Source organism: Coregonus lavaretus, assembly GCF_964263955.1.
Source record: "Coregonus lavaretus genome assembly, chromosome: 28".
Taxonomy (NCBI): domain Eukaryota; kingdom Metazoa; phylum Chordata; class Actinopteri; order Salmoniformes; family Salmonidae; genus Coregonus; species Coregonus lavaretus.
Window position 1 is genome coordinate 3,259,221 of NC_140015.1, and position 21,388 is coordinate 3,280,608.

Sequence of the window (21,388 nt, forward strand, 5' to 3'; positions counted from 1 at the left end):
CTTTGGGATTTTACCTTTTTACCATTAATATCACATGGAACCTGTCAAACCCTATCTGGATTACAATGCTTTATTTGACCACTTATCAACTTTGAATATGTGTGACAAAAAACAGACATTTATCAGCAACCTCTCATCTCATTGATGGAAACATGTATGGAACCAACCTGTATTTTGGTGTCTATAGAAGGCTTTTAGAATCTAGGAACCTTAGCCACTGCAGTCATCATTAGTGTGGGATGTCATCATTAGTGTGGTGCTGTCATCATTAGTGTGGTAAAGCCATCATTAGCAGTGCTTTAATGTAGTGATGTCATGATTAGTGTGATGAGTGTGGTGTAGTGTGGTGATGTCATCATTGATGTGGTGATAGTCCCGTGTAGCTCAGTTGGTAGAGCATGGCGCTTGCAATGCCAGGGTTGTGGGTTCGATTCACACGGGGGGGCAGTAGGAAAATGTATGCACTCACTAACTGTAAGTCGCTCTGGATAAGAGCGTCTGCTAAATGACTAAAATGTAAACGTAAAAATGTGATGACATCATTAGTGTGGGGATGTCATTTTTAGTGTGGTGATGTCATAATTAGTGGCTGTGGTGTGGTGAGGATATCATTAGTGTGGTAATGTCATTGTTAGTGTGGTGGTGTCATCATTAGTGGTTGTAGTGTAGTGATGTCTTTATTTGCAGTGCTCCCATGTCTCTGTCTCTCTCTCTCTACCTGTCACTATGACACGTCTCCTGTCTCCTGTCACTCTCCTGCCATGCCGACCGCTCGGATACTTGACAGACTGATGCTGGACGCCTGATGTGTGTTGACAGCCGTGTGTGTTTGTGTCTGTGCCTGTCTCTGTGTGTCTCTCTCTGTGTGTGTGTGTGTGTGTGTGTGTAGCTGTGCTAACTAAAATGTGTCAGTCTCTAGCCCATCACAGCAAAGGCCAATTATTTCCAGTAATTGTGTTGCTTGGACCTTGAAACCATGTTAAGCATATTTAACACACACAGTCTAATTGTCTTTAATGAAATACACTCTTCTCTCTCCCCCCACTCTGATCCCTCCCTCTCTCCCACTCTTCTCACTCTCATCCCCTTTCTCTCTTCCCACACTCCTCTCTTGTTCCCTCTCTCTCTCCTCACTTCTCTCTCTCATTCTCCCTCTCTCCTCCTGTACTACCCACCCCCCACTCTCTCACCCCCTTCCCATTCTCCCCACTCTTCTCTTTCATCACCTCTCTCACCCCCTCCCTCCCCTCCCCTTCCCTCCTCCCTCCCTCCCTTTCCCTCCCCCATCATCCCCCTCTCCCCCCTCCCTCTCTCTTTCAGCTCTATGACGGTGCGTAAAGGAAAGAAACTCAGCATCACCATCCAGGAACACATGGCCATTGACGTCTGCCCCGGCCCCATCCGACCTATCAGAACAATCTCCGCCTACTTCCCCCGCCTGTCCCCCACCTCTGAGCCCCTCTCCCCCAACCCCACTGGCTCCCCATTGGTCCTCAGTCCTGGGGGCGCGGCCTGCGGGATGGGGGGTGGCGGCGGGGGCGGGCTCTTGACGCCATTGCTGCCGGGGATGATGGGAGGGGGCGGGTCTTTGTCGTTACAGAGCAGTATGGACACGTCTGTGGAGATCAACAGTTCTGACAGTGACGACTGCAGTGAGTCCAGATGTTGGCGTGTTGATGAGTGTGTTTGTGTGTGGGTCGCGTGTGTGTGTGTGTGTGTGTGTGTGCACTTAAAAGTGTATATGTGTGTGCATGAATTAATGTTGGTGTCTATCTATCCCACCCACTCGATTTTATATGGTTGGCAAGGTTGACACGTGATGTGCTTTCCTCTTATTCATTTGACAAGTTTGAGTTAATGTGATTTACATCCCATTTAAATGCATAGTGTTTCATTGATGTACTCTGTTGTGACATCTATATGTAATGTCTTTAGCATGTGTGTAATTTCAGAATGTGGAAGTCAGTGTGCTGTCCTTTCCTTACTGTCATTGGTTGGTTTCAAAGCCTTCTGTGAGTCCATTCTGTGGCTGCCATTGTGACAGGTATGTTGCAATAGCCTGGTCCAAGATCGGGTTGTACTGTCTTGCCAACTCCTATGGTCATTGTCACATCAAACATGGCTGGAAATGATTGATTGATTGATTGATTGACGGAGTCACTGGTTCATTGATAAAGGTTCCAAACTTTTGCTGCCGAGTTGTGTTATTTATGTGACTCCCTCACCCATTCGGTCATTGATATGGGGGTTTTCACAAGTGCAGGAGATGTAGGGGTGATGTGATGGTGTTTGTTTCTAACCATGCTTCTGGTTTTTAACCATGCCAATGATTGTCTCCTATACAGCTTCTTTGGGAACACTGGAGTTTGACTTGCGGTACGAGCGAGCCTCCAGTAAGCTACACTGTACTATCCTCAGGGCTAAGGTAACCTCACAGATACTGTTCACTCACTTCCTATCTGCTCTTCAGCCCAATCCCAAATTGAGCCCTAGACCCTGCGTCCTATGCACTTTTGGAGATCTGAGAGAATGTGACAGGTATAAGCTATATGTTAATAGCTCCATCTTGCCCTCTGATACCAATCAAATCCTCTCAGATCTCCAGAAGTGCATAGGGCACAGGGTCGATTTGGGATTGGGCCGCTCCAGCATCCATCCACTTACCCTGCCATCATACATTTGCGGAATTTCTTCATTCCATTCCTGAAAAAGAGGGTCTAGTAAAGTAAATGAATGAAGGCAGTCATAGGGGAGCATTAATGGGATAGTTCACCCTAAAATATGCAGGCCTCAATCATCCCAAATGAAAGGGAAAGATAAGCACCATCTAATTCCAACTAATTAGACTCAGTTTGACTTCTGACTAACTTTGATGTGGAATTGAATGATCCCTTTTACGTTAATGAGTTTCTGTTTTCAGAATATAATGTTGAAAACAAAGACAGGGGCATTGCTAGGGTGAAACTATATAGTGCACTTCTTTTGACCAGGGCCCATAAGGCTCTGGTCAGAAGTAGTGCACCAAATAGGGAATAGGCTGCCATTTTAGAAGCAGCCTTCATGTTTGCCACTTTGTTAAGCCTCTCTTTTTCTTTCTTTCTTTCTCTCGTTCTCTGTTTTCTTGTCTGCCTTTCCTCTGTTCAGGGTCTGAAGCCTATGGATTTTAACGGCTTAGCAGACCCCTATGTCAAACTGCACCTTCTTCCCGGGGCCTGCAAGGTGAGTCCTGTACAGTAATTATGGGATCTAATACTGATACAGGTTCAGTTAGGTTGTCTTCCCCTCTAATGTGTTAGAATGGAATTGAGTGTAGGGTAATCTGATTTAGATCTGTGGCTAGCACAACTTCTTTGTTTGTGTGTGACTGTAGAGGACCAAACAGTGAATTCCATCAATGTCTCTGAACTCTATTGATGTCTTTGGTTGACAGAATACTGTTTCCTTTCCTCTCTTTTTCTCTTTCCTTTATTTATTATACTCCCTCCCTCCCTCCCTCTCTCTTAACCCTGCATCTCTCTCTCTATTCACTGTCTTTCTTTTTCAGGCTAACAAGTTGAAGACAAAGATAGTGCGGAATACTCTGAATCCGGTGTGGAATGAAACGCTTACCTATGTTGGGATCACAGAGGAGGACATGCATAGAAAGACACTCAGGTGTGTGTGTGTGTGTGTGTGTGCGTGCGTGTGTGTGCGTGTGTGTGCGTGTGTGTGTGTGTGTGTGTGTGTGTGTGTGTGTGCGTGCATGCATGCATACATTTCAGTTGTATGTACAGACTGAGATATGTTCTGGGATTCATCTGATAGCATTAAGGAGTTTACCACAACAGTCAAGGGCTTCGTCAATAAGTGCATAAACAATGTCATCGAGAGGCTAGAGTTACCGCTCACAAGGAATGGGAAACGGACATTGACGCATACAAGAAAGTGCGCTACGACCTCCGACGAGACATCAAAGATGCAAAAGGACAATATAGGAGGAAAGTGGAATCCTATTACACCATCTCCGACGCTCGTCGTATGTGGCAGGGCTTGCAGACGATAACGGATTACAAAGTGAAACACAGCCATGAGTTGCCCAGCGATGCAGAACTCCCAAATGAGCTAAATGCCTTTTATGCTCGTTTCGAGGAATATAACACTGTGCCTTGCATGAAAGCCCCTGTTTTTCCAGATGTCTGTGTGATCTCGCTCCCGGTGGCTGCCCCCCTCTCCATGATGTCACACCAATGAAATGGGCTTAATAACAATAACTTTGATTTTCTCTTGTCAGACCAATAAATAAATTATGCTGGATTATGCTGTCCCAGTTTATATGATGTCCCTCTCTTTCCGAATTCACCTTAAATAATATATATATATATATATATATACAGTGGGGAGAACAAGTATTTGATACACTGCCGATTTTGCAGGTTTTCCTACTTACAAAGCATGTAGAGGTCTGTAATTTTTATCATAGGTACAGTTCAACTGTGAGAGACAGAATCTAAAACAAAAATCCAGAAAATCACATTGTATGATTTTTAAGTAATTCATTTGCATTTTATTGCATGACATAAGCATTTGATACATCAGAAAAGCAGAACTTAATATTTGGTACAGAAACCTTTGTTTGCAATTACAGAGATCATACGTTTCCTGTAGGTCTTGACCAGGTTTGCACACACTGCAGCAGGGATTTTGGCCCACTCCTCCATACAGACCTTCTCCAGATCCTTCAGGTTTCGGGGCTGTCGCTGGGCAATACGGACTTTCAGCTCCCTCCAAAGATTTTCTATTGGGTTCAGGTCTGGAGACTGGCCAGGCCACTCCAGGACCTTGAGATGCTTCTTACGGAGCCACTCCTTAGTTGCCCTGGCTGTGTGTTTTGAGTCGTTGTCATGCTGGAAGACCCAGCCACGACCCATCTTCAATGTTCTTACTGAGGGAAGGAGGTTGTTGGCCAAGATCTCGTGATACATGGCCCCATCCATCCTCCCCTCAATACGGTGCAGTCGTCCTGTCCCCTTTGCAGAAAAGCATCCCCAAAGAATGATGTTTCCACCTCCATGCTTCACGGTTGGGATGGTGTTCTTGGGGTTGTACTCATCCTTCTTCTTCCTCCAAACACGGTGAGTGGAGTTTAGACCAAAAAGCTCTATTTTTGTCTCATCAGACCACATGACCTTCTCCCATTCCTCCTCTGGATCATCCAGATGGTCATTGGCAAACTTCAGACGGGCCTGGACATGCGCTGGCTTGAGCAGGGGGACCTTGCGTGCGCTGCAGGATTTTAATCCATGATGGCGTAGTGTGTTACTAATGGTTTTCTTTGAGACTGTGGTCCCAGCTCTCTTCAGGTCATTGACCAGGTCCTGCCATGTAGTTCTGGGCTGATCCCTCACCTTCCTCATGATCATTGATGCCCCACGAGGTGAGATCTTGCATGGAGCCCCAGACCGAGGGTGATTGACCGTCATCTTGAACTTCTTCCATTTTCTAATAATTGCGCCAACAGTTGTTGCCTTCTCACCAAGCTGCTTGCCTATTGTCCTATAGCCCATCCCAGCCTTGTGCAGGTCTACAATTGTATCCCTGATGTCCTTACACAGCTCTCTGGTCTTGGCCATTGTGGAGAGGTTGGAGTCTGTTTGATTGAGTGTGTGGACAGGTGTCTTTTATACAGGTAACGAGTTCAAACAGGTGCAGCTAATACAGGTAATCAGTGGAGAACAGGAGGGCTTCTTAAAGAAAAACTAACAGGTCTGTGAGAGCCGGAATTCTTACTGGTTGGTAGGTGATCAAATACTTATGTCATGCAATAAAATGCAAATTAATTACTTAAAAATCATAGAATGTGATTTTCTGGATTTTTGTTTTAGATTCCGTCTCTCACAGTTGAAGTGTACCTATGATAAAAATGACAGACCTCTACATGCTTTGTAAGTAGGAAAACCTGTAAAATCGGCAGTGTATCAAATACTTCTTCTCCCCACTGTGTGTATATATATATATATATATATACAGTGGGGAAAAAAAGTATTTAGTCAGCCACCAATTGTGCAAGTTCTCCCACTTAAAAAGATGAGAGAGGCCTGTAATTTTCATCATAGGTACACGTCAACTATGACAGACAAATTGAGGGAAAAAAATCCAGAAAATCACATTATAGGATTTTTTATGAATTTATTTGCAAATTATGGTGGAAAATAAGTATTTGGTCACCTACAAACAAGCAAGATTTCTGGCTCTCACAGACCTGTAACTTCTTCTTTCAGAGGCTCCTCTGTCCTCCACTCGTTACCTGTATTAATGGCACCTGTTTGAACTTGTTATCAGTATAAAATACACCTGTCCACAACCTCAAACAGTCACACTCCAAACTTCACAATGGCCAAGAACAAAGAGCTGTCAAAGGACACCAAAAACAAAATTGTAGACCTGCACCAGGCTGGGAAGACTGAATCTGCAATAGGTAAGCAGCTTGGTTTGAAGAAATCAACTGTGGGAGCAATTATTAGGAAATGGAAGACATACAAGACCACTGATAATCTCCCTCGATCTGGGGCTCCACGCAAGATCTCACCCCGTGGGGTCAAAATGATCACAAGAACGGTGAGCAAAAATCCCAGAACCACACGGGGGGACCTAGTGAATGACCTGCAGAGAGCTGGGACCAAAGTAACAAAGCCAACCATCAGTAACACACTACGCCGCCAGGGACTCAAATCCTGCAGTGCGAGACGTGTCCCCCTGCTTAAGCCAGTACATGTCCAGGCCCGTCTGAAGTGCATTTGGATGATCCAGAAGAGGATTGGGAGAATGTCATATGGTCAGATGAAACCAAAATATAACTTTTTGGTAAAAACTCAACTCGTCATGTTTGGAGGACAAAGAATGCTGAGTTGCATCCAAAGAACACCATACCTACTGTGAAGCATGGGGTTGGAAACATCATGCTTTGGGGCTGTTTTTCTGCAAAGGGACCAGGACGACTGATCCGTGTAAAGGAAAGAATGAATGGGGCCATGTATCGTGAGATTTTGAGTGAAACCCTCCTTCCATCAGCAAGGGCATTGAAGATGAAACTTGGCTGGGTCTTTCAGCATGACAATGATCCCAAACACACCGCCCGGGCAACGAAGGAGTGGCTTCGTAAGAAGCATTTCAAGGTCCTGGAGTGGCCTAGCCAGTCTCCAGATCTCAACCCCATAGAAAATCTTTGTAGGGAGTTGAAAGTCTGTGTTGCCCAGCGACAGCCCCAAAACATCACTGCTCTAGAGGATATCTGCATGGAGGAATGGGCCAAAATACCAGCAACAGTGTGTGAAAACCTTGTGAAGACTTACAGAAAACGTTTGACCTGTGTCATTGCCAACAAAGGGTATATAACAAAGTATTGAGAAACTTTTGTTATTGACCAAATACTTATTTTCCACCATCATATGCCAATAAATTCATAAAAAATCCTACAATGTGATTTTCTGGATTTTTTTCCCTCATTTTGTCTGTCATAGTTGACGTGTACCTATGATGAAAATTACAGGCCTCTCTCATCTTTTTAAGTGGGAGAACTTGCACAATTGGTGGCTGACTAAATACTTTTTTTCCCCACTGTATATATATATATAGCTCAATAAAAGGAAAAGAGGAACACCTTTGGCAATGATAGGAAAGTGTTGGTGGTTAAAACACGAATATATAAACAAAGAAACACAACGTAAACACATTAACATTAAGCTCCGTGACCATACATATTTCACTTTTAAATTATCAAAATTATGTAGTGAAGGCAGTGTGTGTGTGTGTGTGTGTGTGTGTGCGCTTGCCTTATCTAGTAGGCAAGTGTTGTTTCTCTGAAAATACGTCTCTTCCTGTCAACAGCTTTGACAGTGGTTGCATCCCAAATGGCACCTTATTCCCCTTTATAGTACACTACTTTTGACCAGGGCCCATAGGGATCTGGTCAAAGGTAGTGCACTGAAGGAAGTAGGGTGCCATTTAGGATGCATGACAGTGTGTCGTATATATAGCCAGAATAATTCCACCCACCGCCCGTGGTAAAATCCTCTTGAATTTCGTTATGGCACTCTCAGAGCCACTCGGAGGCTTCTCCTGAGGAGACGAGCGGAACACTGCTGCACTCCGGTTCATCCCATGATTATCCACAGTAAATTACCTGTGTGTGCCCACAACACACTGCAAATTAGCCGTATCCCCGGGTCACACCTGATTCCGGGCCGACCTATAAAACTTTGCTGGGGTTGGGCCTTTTTTTCTGGTGTGAAAGTGAGAGTGAGAAAGTAATTTAGTGGTTTATCTCTCGGGCTCTGTGTGTGTGTATGTATGTGTTTGTGTTCACCTGCTTGTGTATACAAGCACATATATATGTGTGTGTGTGTGCATATTTTCAGGTATCGCAAATAGAGTGAGCACTGGTTTGAACCTGAGCAACACATTGCCCTTTGAACAGGCCCACCTCAAAGAGTTTCCAATTTCATTCTCATTCCATTCATAAATAATACATTTCACTCTGGGCTGATTCCTCTTCTGCATCAAACTGTCACACAGAGGTCCATCCCAGTCTGAACATTACCCCACCCGCCACCCTCTCGCTGTCGCTCTCGCTCTCGCTCTCTCTCCCTCACTCCTTCCCTCCTTCTGTCTGTTTCTGTCTTCCATCCCCCCACCTGTATCCATCCATCACTTCTGTGTCTCTTTCACTTCATCTCTCCCTCTAAATCTCTATCTTCCCCTATTCTCTCTCTCTCTCTGTCTCTCTCTCTCTCTCTCTCTCTCTCTCTGTCCCTCTCTCTCTGTCCCTCTGTCCCTCTCTCTCTCTCTCTCTCTCTCTCTCTCTCTCTCTCTCTCTCTCTCTCTCTCTCTCTCTCTCTCTGTCCCTCTCTCTCTGTCCCTCTGTCCCTCTCTCTCTCTCTCTGTCCCTCTCTCTCTCTCTCAATTCAATTTCAATTCAATTTAAGGGCTTTATTGGCATGGGAAACGTGTGTTAACATTGCCAAAGCAAGTGAAGTAGATAGTAAACAAAAGTGAAATAAACAATAAATATTAACAGTAAACATTACACTCAGAAGTTTCAAAAGAATAAAGACATTTCAAATGTCATATTATGTATATATACAGTGTTGTAACAATGTACAAATAGTTAAAGTACAAATGGGAAAATAAATAAACATAAATATGGGTTGTATTTACAATGGTGTTTGTTCTTCACTGGTTGCCCTTTTCTTGTGGCAACAGGTCACAAATCTTGCAGCTGTGATGGCACACTGTGGTTTTTCACCCAGTAGATAAGGGAGTTTATCAAAATTGGGTTTGTTTTCGAATTCTTTGTGGATCGCTGTAATCTGAGTGAAATATGTGTCTCTAATATGGTCATACATTTGGCAGGAGGTTAGGAAGTGCAGCTCAGTTTCCACCTCATTTTGTGGGCAGTGTGCACATAGCCTGTCTTCTCTTGAGAGCCAGGTCTGCCTACGGCGGTCTTTCTCAATAGCAAGGCTATGCTCACTGAGTCTGTACATAGTCAAAGCTTTCCTTAAGTTTGGGTCAGTCACAGTGGTCAAGTATTCTGCCACTGTGTACTCTCTGTTTAGGGCCAAATAGCATTCTAGTTTGCTCTGTTTTTTTGTTTGTTCTTTCCAATGTGTCAAGTAATTCTCTTTTTGTTTTCTCATGATTTGGTTGGGTCTAGTTGTGTTGTTGTTGTTGTTGTCCTGGGGCTGTGTGGGGTCTGTTTGTGTTTGTGAACAGAGCCCCAGGACAAGCTTACTTAGGGGACTCTTCTCCAAGTTCATCTCTCTGTAGGTGATGGCTTTGTTATGGAAGGTTTGGGAATCGCTTCCTTTTAAGTGGTTATAGAATTTAACGGCTCTTTTCTGGATTTTGATCATTAGCGGGTATTGGCCTAATTCTGCTCTGCATGCATTATTTGGTGTTTTACGTTGTACACGGAGGATGTTTTTGCAGAATTCTGCATGCAGAGTCTCAATTTGGTGTTTGTCCCATTTTGTGAATTCTTGGTTGGTGAGCGGACCCCAGACCTCAGAACCATAAAGGGCAATGGGTTCTATAACTGATTCAAGTATTTTTAGCCAGATCCTAATTGGTATGTCAAATTTTATGTTCCTTTTGATGGCATAGAAGGCCCTTCTTGCCTTGTCTCTCAGATCGTTCACAGCTTTGTGGAAGTTACCTGTGGCGCTGATGTTTAGGCCGAGGTATGTATAGTTTTTTGTGTGCTCTAGGGCAACGGTGTCTAGATGGAATTTGTATTTGTGGTCCTGGCAACTGGACCTTCTTTGGAACACCATTATTTTTGTCTTACTGAGATTTACTGTCAGGGCCCAGGTCTGACAGAATCTGTGCAGAAGATCTAGGTGCTGCTGTAGGCCCTCCTTGGTTGGTGACAGAAGCACCAGATCGTCAGCAAACAGAAGACATTTGACTTCAGATTCTAGTAGGGTGAGGCCGGGTGCTGCAGACTGTTCTAGTGCCCTCGCCAATTCGTTGATATATATGTTGAAGAGGGTGGGGCTTAAACTGCATCCCTGTCTCACCCAACGGCCCTGTGGAAAGAAATGTGTGTGTTTTTTGCCAATTTTAACCGCACACTTGTTGTTTGTGTACATGGATTTTATAATGTCGTATGTTTTTCCCCCAACCCCACTTTCCATCAATTTGTATAGCAGACCCTCATGCCAAATTGAGTCAAAAGCTTTTTTGAAATCAACAAAGCATGAGAAGACTTTGCCTTTGTTTTGGTTTGTTTGTTTGTCAATTAGTGTGTGCAGGGTGAATACGTGGTCTGTCGTACGGTAATTTGGTAAAAAGCCAATTTGACATTTGCTCAGTACATTGTTTTCACTGAGGAAATGAACTAGTCTGCTGTTAATGATAATGCAGAGGATTTTCCCAAGGTTGTGTCACAATCGTCTAATGAGGAGGACCAAGGCGCAGCGTTGAAAGTGAACATAGTATTATTTATTAGACTGATCAAAATAACTGACGAAAACGTGATGTCTCTGGTTACATACACAAACCAAAATGAGAACAAGAAACCACCCAACACAAAGTGCAAGACAAACAGTTAAATATGGCTCCCAATCAGAGACACCCAGCTGACACTCGTTGCCTCTGATTGGGAGTCACTCAGACCAACATAGAAAATTAAACATAGACTTACACACCCTGGCTCAACATAACATAGTCCCCAGAGCCAGGGCGTGACAGTACCCCCCCCCCCCCCCCAAAGGCGCGGACTCCGGCCGCGCCAAACAACCACAACAGGGGAGGGACCGGGTGGGCACTCCACCTCGGCGGCGGATCCGGCTCCGGACATGACCCAGGCACGGGTTGTGCTGGACTGACGACGCACACCCCTGGCTTGCTGCGTGGAGGAGGAACAGGCCGGACCGGGCTGACGAAGCGCACCCCTGACTTGGTGCGGGGAGCAGGAATGAGCCGGACCGGGCTGACGACGCGCACCACTGACCCGGTGCGGGGAGCTTGGACGGGCCGGACCGGGCTGGCGACGCGCACCACAGACTTGGTGCGGAGAGCAGGAACGGGCCGGACAGGGCTGACGAAACGCACCATAGACTTGGTGCGGAGAGCAGGCACGGGCCGTGCCGGACTGACGACGCACACCACTGGCTTGGTGCGGGAAGCTTGGATGGGCCGGACTGGGCTGGCGACGCGCACCACAGACTTGGTGCGGAGAGCAGGAACGGGCCGGACAGGGCTGACGAAACGCACCATAGACTTGGTGCGGAGAGCAGGCACGGGCCGTGCCGGACTGACGACGCACACCACTGGCTTGGTGCGGGAAGCTTGGATGGGCCGGACTGGGCTGGCGACGCGCACCACAGACTTGGTGCGGAGAGCAGGAATGGGCCGGGCTGGGCTGTCGACGCACACCGTAGGTTTGGTGCGGGGAGCAGGAATAGACCGGGCTGGGCTGGCGACGCACACCGTAGGCTTTGTGCGTGGAGCAGGGACAGGCCGGGCTGGGCTGTCGACGCACACCACTGACTTGGTGGGAATGGCAGGAACAGGCCGGGCTGGGCTGACGACGCGCACCACTGACTTGGTGGGAATGGCAGGAACAGGCCGGGCCGGGCTGACGACGCGCACCACTGACTTGGTGGGAATGGCAGGAACAGGCCGGGCTGGGCTGACGACGCGCACCACTGACTTGGTGGGAATGGCAGGAACAGGCCGGACCGTACTGGGGACACACACCATTGGCCCCACGCAGGGATCAGGAACGGGCCGGACCGGACTGGTAACACACCCCAGTACCTCTCGCCGTGCCTCCACACTTTCCCTCTCCTCTGTGCCCAGTGGCCCCCCTAACCTGGCGGCCTTCTCTGCCAACGCTTTGCACCGCTCTAACCCGTACACCTGCTGCCCCGACGTTGTGAGCCCCCCCCTAAAAATTTCCTGGGGGTCTCTCCTCCCCGTGGCCCAGGCCTCTCTCCCTCTTGCCAGACTCGCAATCATCTCCTCCCACGTCCATCCTCTCTCCTCGTCCCGCTGCTTGATCCAGTCGAGGTTGCCACGGAGATCTGCCAGCGATGGCTCCTGAACACGCTGCTTGGTCTGGTTATGGTGGTTTCTTCTGTCACGATCGTCTAATGAGGAGGACCAAGGCGCAGCGTTGAAAGTGAACATAGTATTATTTATTAGACTGATCAAAATAACTGACGAAAACGTGATGTCTCTGGTTACATACACAAACCAAAATGAGAACAAGAAACCACCCAACACAAAGTGCAAGACAAACAGTTAAATATGGCTCCCAATCAGAGACACCCAGCTGACACTCGTTGCCTCTGATTGGGAGTCACTCAGACCAACATAGAAAATTAAACATAGACTTACACACCCTGGCTCAACATAACATAGTCCCCAGAGCCAGGGCGTGACAGGTTGCTGTTGACGCATATCCCACGGTAGTTATTGGGGTCAAATTTGTCTCCACTTTTGTGGATTGGGATGATCAGTCCTTGGTTCCAGATGTTGGGGAAGATGCCAGAGCTAAGGATGATGTTAAAGAGTTTAAGTATAGCTAATTGAAATTTGTGGTCTGTATATTTTATTATTTCATTGAGGATACCATCAACACCACAGGACTTTTTGGGTTGGAGGGTTTGTATTTATCCTGTAGTTCATTCAATGTAATTGGAGAATCCAGTGGGTTCTGGTAGTCTTTAATAGTTGATTCTAAGATTTGCATTTGATCATGTATATTTTTTTGCTGTTTGTTCTCTGTTATAGGGTCAAAAAGATTGGAGAAGTGGTTTACCCATACATCTCCGTTTTGGATAGATAGCTCTTCGTGTTGTTGTTTGTTTAGTGTTTTCCAATTTTCCCAGAAGTGGTTAGAGTCTATGGATTCTTCAATTACATTGAGCTGATTTCTGACATGCTGTTCCTTCTTTTTCCGTAGTGTATTTCTGTATTGTTTTAGTGATTCACCATAGTGAAGGCGTAGGCTCAGGTTTTCTGGGTCTCTATGTTTTTGGTTGGATAGGTTTCTCAATTTCTTTCTTAGGTTTTTGCATTCTTCATCAAACCATTTATCACTGTTATTACTTTTCTTTGGTTTTCTGTTAGAGATTTTTAGATTTGATAGGGAAGCTGAGAGGTCAAATATACTGTTTAGGTTTTCTACTGCCAAGTTTACACCTTCACTATTACAGTGGAACGTTTTGTCCAGGAAGTTGTCTAGAATGGATTGAATTTGTTGTTTCCTAATTGTTTTTTGGTAGGTTTCAACACTACTTTCCTTCCATCTATAGCATTTCTTAATATTATTCAGTTCTTTTGGCTTTGATGCCTCATGATTGAGTATTGCTCTGTTCAAGTAGACTGTGATTTTGCTGTGGTCTGATAGGGGTGTCAGTGGGCTGACTGTGAACGCTCTGAGAGACTCTGGGTTGAGGTCAGTGATAAAGTAGTCTACAGTACTACTGCCAAGAGATGAGCTATAGGTGTACCTACCATAGGAGTCCCCTCGAAGCCTTCCATTGACTATGTACATACCCAGTGTGCGACAGAGCTGCAGGAGTCGTGACCCATTTTTGTTGGTTATGTTGTCGTAGTTGTGCCTAGGGGGGCATATGGGGGAGGGAATGCTGTCACCAGGTAGGTGTTTGTCCCCCTGTGTGCTGAGGGTGTCAGGTTCTTGTCCAGTTCTGGCATTTAGGTCGCCACAGACTAGTACATGTCCCTGGGTCTGGAAATTATTGATTTCCCCCTCCAGGATGGAGAAACTGTCTTCATTAAAGTATGGGGATTCTAGTGGGGGGATATAGGTAGCACACAGGAGGACATTTTTCTCAGTTGAGATAATTTCCTTTTGAATTTCTAACCAAATGTACTCTCTCTCTCTCTCTCTCTCTCTCTCTCTCTCTCTCTCTCTCTCTCTCTCTCAATTCAATTTCAATTTAAGGGCTTTATTGGCATGGGAAACGTGTGTTAACATTGCCAAAGCAAGGGAAGTAGATAGTAAACAAAAGTGAAATAAACAATAAATATTAACAGTAAACATTACACTCAGAAGTTTCAAAAGAATAAAGACATTTCAAATGTCATATTATGTATATATACAGTGTTTTAACAATGTGTAAATAGTTAAAGTACAAATGGGAAAATAAATAAACATAAATATGTGTTGTATTTACAATGGTGTTTGTTCTTCACTGGTTTCCCTTTTCTTGTGGCAACAGGTCACAAATCTTGCAGCTGTGATGGCACACTGTGGTTTTTCACCCAGTAGATAAGGGAGTTTATCAAAATTGGGTTTGTTTTCGAATTCTTTGTGGATCGCTGTAATCTGAGTGAAATATGTGTCTCTAATATGGTCATACATTTGGCAGGAGGTTAGGAAGTGCAGCTCAGTTTCCACCTCATTTTGTGGGCAGTGTGCACATAGCCTGTCTTCTCTTGAGAGCCAGGTCTGCCTACGGCGGCCTTTCTCAATAGCAAGGCTATGCTCACTGAGTCTGTACATAGTCAAAGCTTTCCTTAAGTTTGGGTCAGTCACAGTGGTCAAGTATTCTGCCACTGTGTACTCTCTGTTTAGGGCCAAATAGCATTCTAGTTTGCTCTGTTTTTTTGTTTGTTCTTTCCAATGTGTCAAGTAATTCTCTTTTTGTTTTCTCATGATTTGGTTGGGTCTAGTTGTGTTGTTGTTGTTGTTGTCCTGGGGCTGTGTGGGGTCTGTTTGTGTTTGTGAACAGAGCCCCAGGACAAGCTTACTTAGGGGACTCTTCTCCAAGTTCATCTCTCTGTAGGTGATGGCTTTGTTATGGAAGGTTTGGGAATCGCTTCCTTTTAAGTGGTTATAGAATTTAACGTCTCTTTTCTGGATTTTGATAATTAGCGGGTATTGGCCTAATTCTGCTCTGCATGCATTATTTGGTGTTTTACGTTGTACACGGAGGATGTTTTTGCAGAATTCTGCATGCAGAGTCTCAATTTGGTGTTTGTCCCATTTTGTGAATTCTTGGTTGGTGAGCGGACCCCAGACCTCAGAACCATAAAGGGCAATGGGTTCTATAACTGATTCAAGTATTTTTTGCCAGATCCTAATTGGTATGTCAAATTTTATGTTCCTTTTGATGGCATAGAAGGCCCTTCTTGCCTTGTCTCTCAGATCGTTCACAGCTTTGTGGAAGTTACCTGTGGCGCTGATGTTTAGGCCGAGGTATGTATAGTTTTTTGTGTGCTCTAGGGCAACGGTGTCTAGATGGAATTTGTATTTGTGGTCCTGGCAACTGGACCTTTTTGGAACACCATTATTTTTGTCTTACTGAGATTTACTGTCAGGGCCCAGGTCTGACAGAATCTGTGCAGAAGATCTAGGTGCTGCTGTAGGCCCTCCTTGGTTGGTGACAGAAGCACCAGATCATCAGCAAACAGAAGACATTTGATTTCAGATTCTAGTAGGGTGAGGCCGGGTGCTGCAGACTGTTCTAGTGCCCTCGCCAATTCATTGATATATATGTTGAAGAGGGTGGGGCTTAAACTGCATCCCTGTCTCACCCCACGGCCCTGTGGAAAGAAATGTGTGTGTTTTTTGCCAATTTTAACCGCACACTTGTTGTTTGTGTACATGGATTTTATAATGTCGTATGTTTTTCCCCCAACCCCACTTTCCATCAATTTGTATAGCAGACCCTCATGCCAAATTGAGTCAAAAGCTTTTTTGAAATCAACAAAGCATGAGAAGACTTTGCCTTTATTTTGCTTTGTTTGTTTGTCAATTAGGGTGTGCAGGATGAATACGTGGTCTGTCGTACGGTAATTTGGTAAAAAACCAATTTGACATTTGCTCAGTACATTGTTTTCACTGAGGAAATGAACTAGTCTGCTGTTAATGATAATGCAGAGGATTTTCCCAAGGTTGCTGTTAACGCATATCCCACGGTAGTTATTGGGGTCAAATTTGTCTCCACTTTTGTGGATTGGGGTGATCAGTCCTTGGTTCCAGATATTGGGGAAGATGCCAGAGCCAAGGATGTTGTTAAAGAGTTTAAGTATAGCTAATTGAAATTTGTGGTCTGTATATTTTATCATTTCATTGAGGATACCATCAACACCACAGGACTTTTTGGGTTGGAGGGTTTGTATTTTGTCCTGTAGTTCATTCAATGTAATTGGAGAATCCAGTGGGTTCTGGTAGTCTTTAATAGTTGATTCTAAGATTTGCATTTGATCATGTATATTTTTTTGCTGTTTGTTCTCTGTTATAGGGCCAAAAAGATTGGAGAAGTGGTTTACCCATACATCTCCGTTTTGGATAGATAGCTCTTCGTGTTGTTGTTTGTTTAGTGTTTTCCAATTTTCCCAGAAGTGGTTAGAGTCTATGGATTCTTCAATTACATTGAGCTGATTTCTGACATGCTGTTCCTTCTTTTTCCGTAGTGTATTTCTGTATTGTTTTAGTGATTCACCATAGTGAAGGCGTAGGCTCAGGTTTTCTGGGTCTCTATGTTTTTGGTTGGATAGGTTTCTCAATTTCTTTCTTAGGTTTTTGCATTCTTCATCAAACCATGTATCACTGTTATTACTTTTCTTTGGTTTTCTGTTAGATATTTTTAGATTTGATAGGGAAGCTGAGAGGTCAAATATACTGTTTAGGTTTTCTACTGCCAAGTTTACACCTTCACTATTACAGTGGAACGTTTTGTCCAGGAAGTTGTCTAGAATGGATTGAATTTGTTGTTTCCTAATTGTTTTTTGGTAGGTTTCAACACTACTTTCCTTCCATCTATAGCATTTCTTAATATTATTCAGTTCCTTTGGCTTTGATGCCTCATGATTGAGTATTGCTCTGTTCAAGTAGACTGTGATTTTGCTGTGGTCTGATAGGGGTGTCAGTGGGCTGACTGTGAACGCTCTGAGAGACTCTGGGTTGAGGTCAGTGATAAAGTAGTCTACAGTACTACTGCCAAGAGATGAGCTATAGGTGTACCTACCATAGGAGTCCCCTCGAAGCCTACCATTGACTATGTACATACCCAGTGTGCGACAGAGCTGCAGGAGTCGTGACCCATTTTTGTTTGTTATGTTGTCGTAGTTGTGCCTAGGGGGGCATATGGGGGAGGGAATGCTGTCACCTCCAGGTAGGTGTTTGTCCCCCTGTGTGCTGAGGGTGTCAGGTTCTTGTCCAGTTCTGGCATTTAGGTCGCCACAGACTAGTACATGTCCCTGGGTCTGGAAATTATTGATTTCCCCCTCCAGGATGGAGAAACTGTCTTCATTAAAGTATGGGGATTCTAGTGGGGGGATATAGGTAGCACACAGTAGGACATTTTTCTCAGTTGAGATAATTTCCTTTTGAATTTCTAACCAAATGTAAAATGTTCCTGTTTTGATTAATTTAATAGAGTGAGTTAGGTCTGCTCTATATCAAATTAGCATACCCCCTGAGTCCCTTCCCTGTTTCACACCTGGTAGTTTGGTGGATGGGACTACCAGCTCTCTGTAACCTAGAGGGCAACCAGTGGGTCCGTCTCCTCTATACCATGTTTCTTGTAGGATGACAATGTCTGTATTTCCGATTTCTTTGGTGAAGTCCAGATTCCTGCTCTTTAGGCCAAAGGCAGATGACCTCAGGCCTTGGATATTCCAGGATGAAATAGTGAAGGCTTTGTGTTCCATAAAGTGTCTAATGTTGTTGGTTGTGTGGTTTGGCCTCAGGCCAGTAATTGTGAGCAGAGCCTGCTGAGCATCTGGTACATGCCATTGGCTTGGGCTAGTGTAAGAGTGGGTGTTGGGCCTGTTTGCCTGCTCACGGCCTGGGCGTATGTGTGACTTTCATGTTGAGGCCCTCATTGTGGGAGTGGGGGGCTTGGGGTGGGTAGGAGGGGCATAGGTCTGATCTGAGGGGGCCTAAATGGGGTGTGGGCATGGTTGACTTGGGGGGGAGTTAATTGGTGGGGGTGGGGGTGTAGATGTGGTTGATGGTGCTGTGGTCTGGATGTAGGTCCTCTCTGCGGGGGTCCTCTCTGTGTAGGTCCTGGGGGGGGTCCCGCAGGTCTGGGAGGGTGTCTCGCTGGTCTGGGCGGGGTGTCTGTTGATCTGTTGCTCCTGTGTGAGGTGTTGTGTCTGCGGTTGAGGGCGATATCCTTTAGGGTCCGGGCGAAGGTGGGCACTGCTGCCTTATATAGGTGGACCTGGTCATAAAGGCTGTTCACGTCCAGGGTGGAGTGGTGGGCCAGGTAGACATTTGGTTTTGATGCATAGTCACGGGAAATATTTGCGTTTACCCGCTGTATGGTAGCAGGGTGGAAGTCTTTTCGTGGTAATAGGGTTGAGATAACCACTTGTGCGTTGGGGAAAGTAGAAGAAGCTTTTTCTATCACTCCCTTGAGTGATGTGGCCACCCTTTCCTGCTGTGTTCTCAGGTCGTATGTGCCTGTGTGTATTATTATGTGGCTGGGTGATCCTAGTCGGTCCTCAGACAGAAGGTCTAGGGCGCGCTGGGTGTTTGGACACCAGAGTTTAGACACTGTGTGTTTTGGAAAAAGTTTATTTTCTTGTATGTATTTCCCGTTTGAGTCCATAAGGAGTACAATCTGTGGCTTGTGTATGTCCTCAGTGGGTGTGGGGGGGTCGTCATGAGGGCTATCAGGGTGTCTGACTGGGGGGTTGCTCAGAGGGGTTGGGATCCCCTTGGCTTGGGGTTCTTCATTTGTTTGTCTGTGTGTGATGTCGAGGCTATGGTCAGGGTCTAGGGTGTACTGTTCTGCTGCGGTGTCAAGACTTTGGCCAGGATCTGAGGTGGGCTGTTCTGCTGTCTTCTCTGCGGGGGTGGCCAGCTCTCTAATGGGTTGTTCTATGTCACCCGTCATCGTTCTCACCTTCTCCTCCAGCACTCTGATCCTCTCCTCTAGTGCTCTGTTCTTCTCCTGCTCCTGCTCTTTCTCCTGTTGATGTTGTCTCACCACATTCCAGAGTGCAGACATGTCTCTCTCTACCTGCAGCTCTCCAGGTCTAGTTAAGGGGGTGTTGTTGTGCTGGACTGTTGTCTGGGTCTGTGCTGACTGGAGTGTGTACACCTGCTGTTCCAGCTCCACCTGCCTTACCTCCAGCTGGGTGAATTTATCCTTCATTTCAATGAGGAAGTAGTACTCTGTGCTGGGAAGTTGACTTTCTGCTTGGGGTTGCTCTGTGGGGTTATTTAATGAAGAGGTCTGGTCTGACCCACTCGGGGTAGGGGTATCTTTCTCAAGGGAGAGCTTCTCCTGCTGAGCTATTTCTTTGATTAGGTGAAAGTCCAGCTGGAACTGTTTGGTGTTGCCTTGAACCAAAACGGTTCCAGATTTATAGAGATTAATATTAGACGACTCAGAGTCCTCGTTGTCCAGTATCCTGAGTTTCCACCCGTCGCTAACACCCCCCCCTCTTAACAGAGGGGTAGTGTGCTAGTATAGCACTGTGCCATGCCAGGGGATGGTCTGTGTGGAAGATAAGGTTGCTTATGTTCCCATTTTTATACAAATCAGCAAAAAGTGTCTCCTGCTTCCCCAAAAGAAGTTTCAATTTGTACTCTTTTCGTGTCTTGTCGTTTTTTACATTCAGAGGGTACTGTATTTTAATGACCTCTGAACAGTGGGGGAGTGCTTCTAAGGCCTCTCAATTTGGTTGGGGTAGACTGTATGACTCTCCTGCCATTGTTGGGCTCAGGGGCTTTGACACCTCTCACTTCACACGTCAGTGCTAATTGAAATTGTATCTCTTTGTCACGTAAGCTTAAGCTTGGTAGCCTTAGCATTCAGTCCTTATAAAATAAAATATATCATTGTAATGTATTTTTCTTCTTGGTTTTTGAAAGCGAAAAATAGCTTCATACTAAACATTACTCACTCAGTTCCAGGTTGGATGGTGTTTTCAGGTTTCTGTTTGTTTGCCAGAGCATTTGCTGTATAGTTTGAGAATAGTAATCCTTGGTAGTAGAAAACTTTCCAGGTAATTCCGTCCAAAATCAGGTTGTAGGTTTGGAGTTTTGGTTTGGAATGAAGGTTATGTTGTGGAGGGTAGCCTCCTGTATATGTCCCTGCCAAAAAATCCTACTTTATCTAACTCTAAATCTATATATTTTGTTAAAAATGCAGGAGCAATGTCTTTGAGCTCTCTCTCTCTCTCCCTCTCTCTCTCTCTCTGTCTCTCTCTGTCCCTCTCTCTCTCTCTGTCCCTGTCTCTCTCTCTCTGTCCCTCTGTCTCTCTCTCTCTGTCTCTCTCTGTCCCTCTGTCCCGCTGTCCCTCTCTCTCTCTTGTCTCTCTCTCTCTCTCCTCCCTCCTCTCCTCTCTCTCTCTCTCTCTCTCTCTCTCTCTCTCTCTCTCTCTCTCTCTCTCTCTCTCTCTCCTCTCTCTCTCCCTCTCTCTCTCTCTTCTCTCTCTCTCTCTCTCATCTCTCTCTCTCTCTCTCTGTCCTCTCTCTCTCTCCTCTCTTCTCTCTCTCTCTCTCTCTCTCTCTCTTCGCTCTCTCTCTCTCTCTCTGTCCCTCTGTCTCTCTCTCTCTCTCTCTCTGTCCCTCTCTCTGTCCCTCTCTCTGTCTCTCTCTCTCTCTCTCTCTCTCTCTCTCTCTCTCTCTCTCTCTCTCTCTCTCTCTCTGTCCCTCTATCTCTCTCTCTCTCTCTCTCTCTCTCTCTCTCTCTCTCTCTCTCTCTCTCTGTCCCTCTCTGTCCCTCTTTCTCTCTCTGTCCCTCTCTCTGTCCCTCTCTCTGTCTCTCTCTGTCCTCTCTCTCTCTCTCTCTCTCTCTCTCTCTCTCTCTCTCTCTCTCTTCTCTCTGTCTCTGTCTCTGTCTCTGTCTATGTCTATGTCTCTCTCTCTCTCTGTCTCTCTCTCTCTCTCTCAACAGATAGGTGTCACACC

General features: G+C 45.5%; 1 protein-coding gene across 1 annotated transcript in view; it reads left to right on the plus strand.

Moving 5' to 3' along the window:
- Positions 1-1,324: 1,324 nt before the first annotated feature.
- doc2a (double C2-like domains, alpha) overlaps positions 1,325-21,388 on the plus strand; it is a gene marked incomplete at both ends in the record, with an annotated part of 48,456 nt that continues 28,392 nt past the window's right edge. Inside the window, 4 exons of the mRNA XM_084144920.1 lie at positions 1,325-1,652; positions 2,346-2,425; positions 3,145-3,219; positions 3,545-3,654. Coding sequence (XP_084001046.1) covers positions 1,325-1,652; positions 2,346-2,425; positions 3,145-3,219; positions 3,545-3,654 — 593 coding nt within the window. The remainder of the gene's footprint in view (positions 1,653-2,345; positions 2,426-3,144; positions 3,220-3,544; positions 3,655-21,388) is intronic.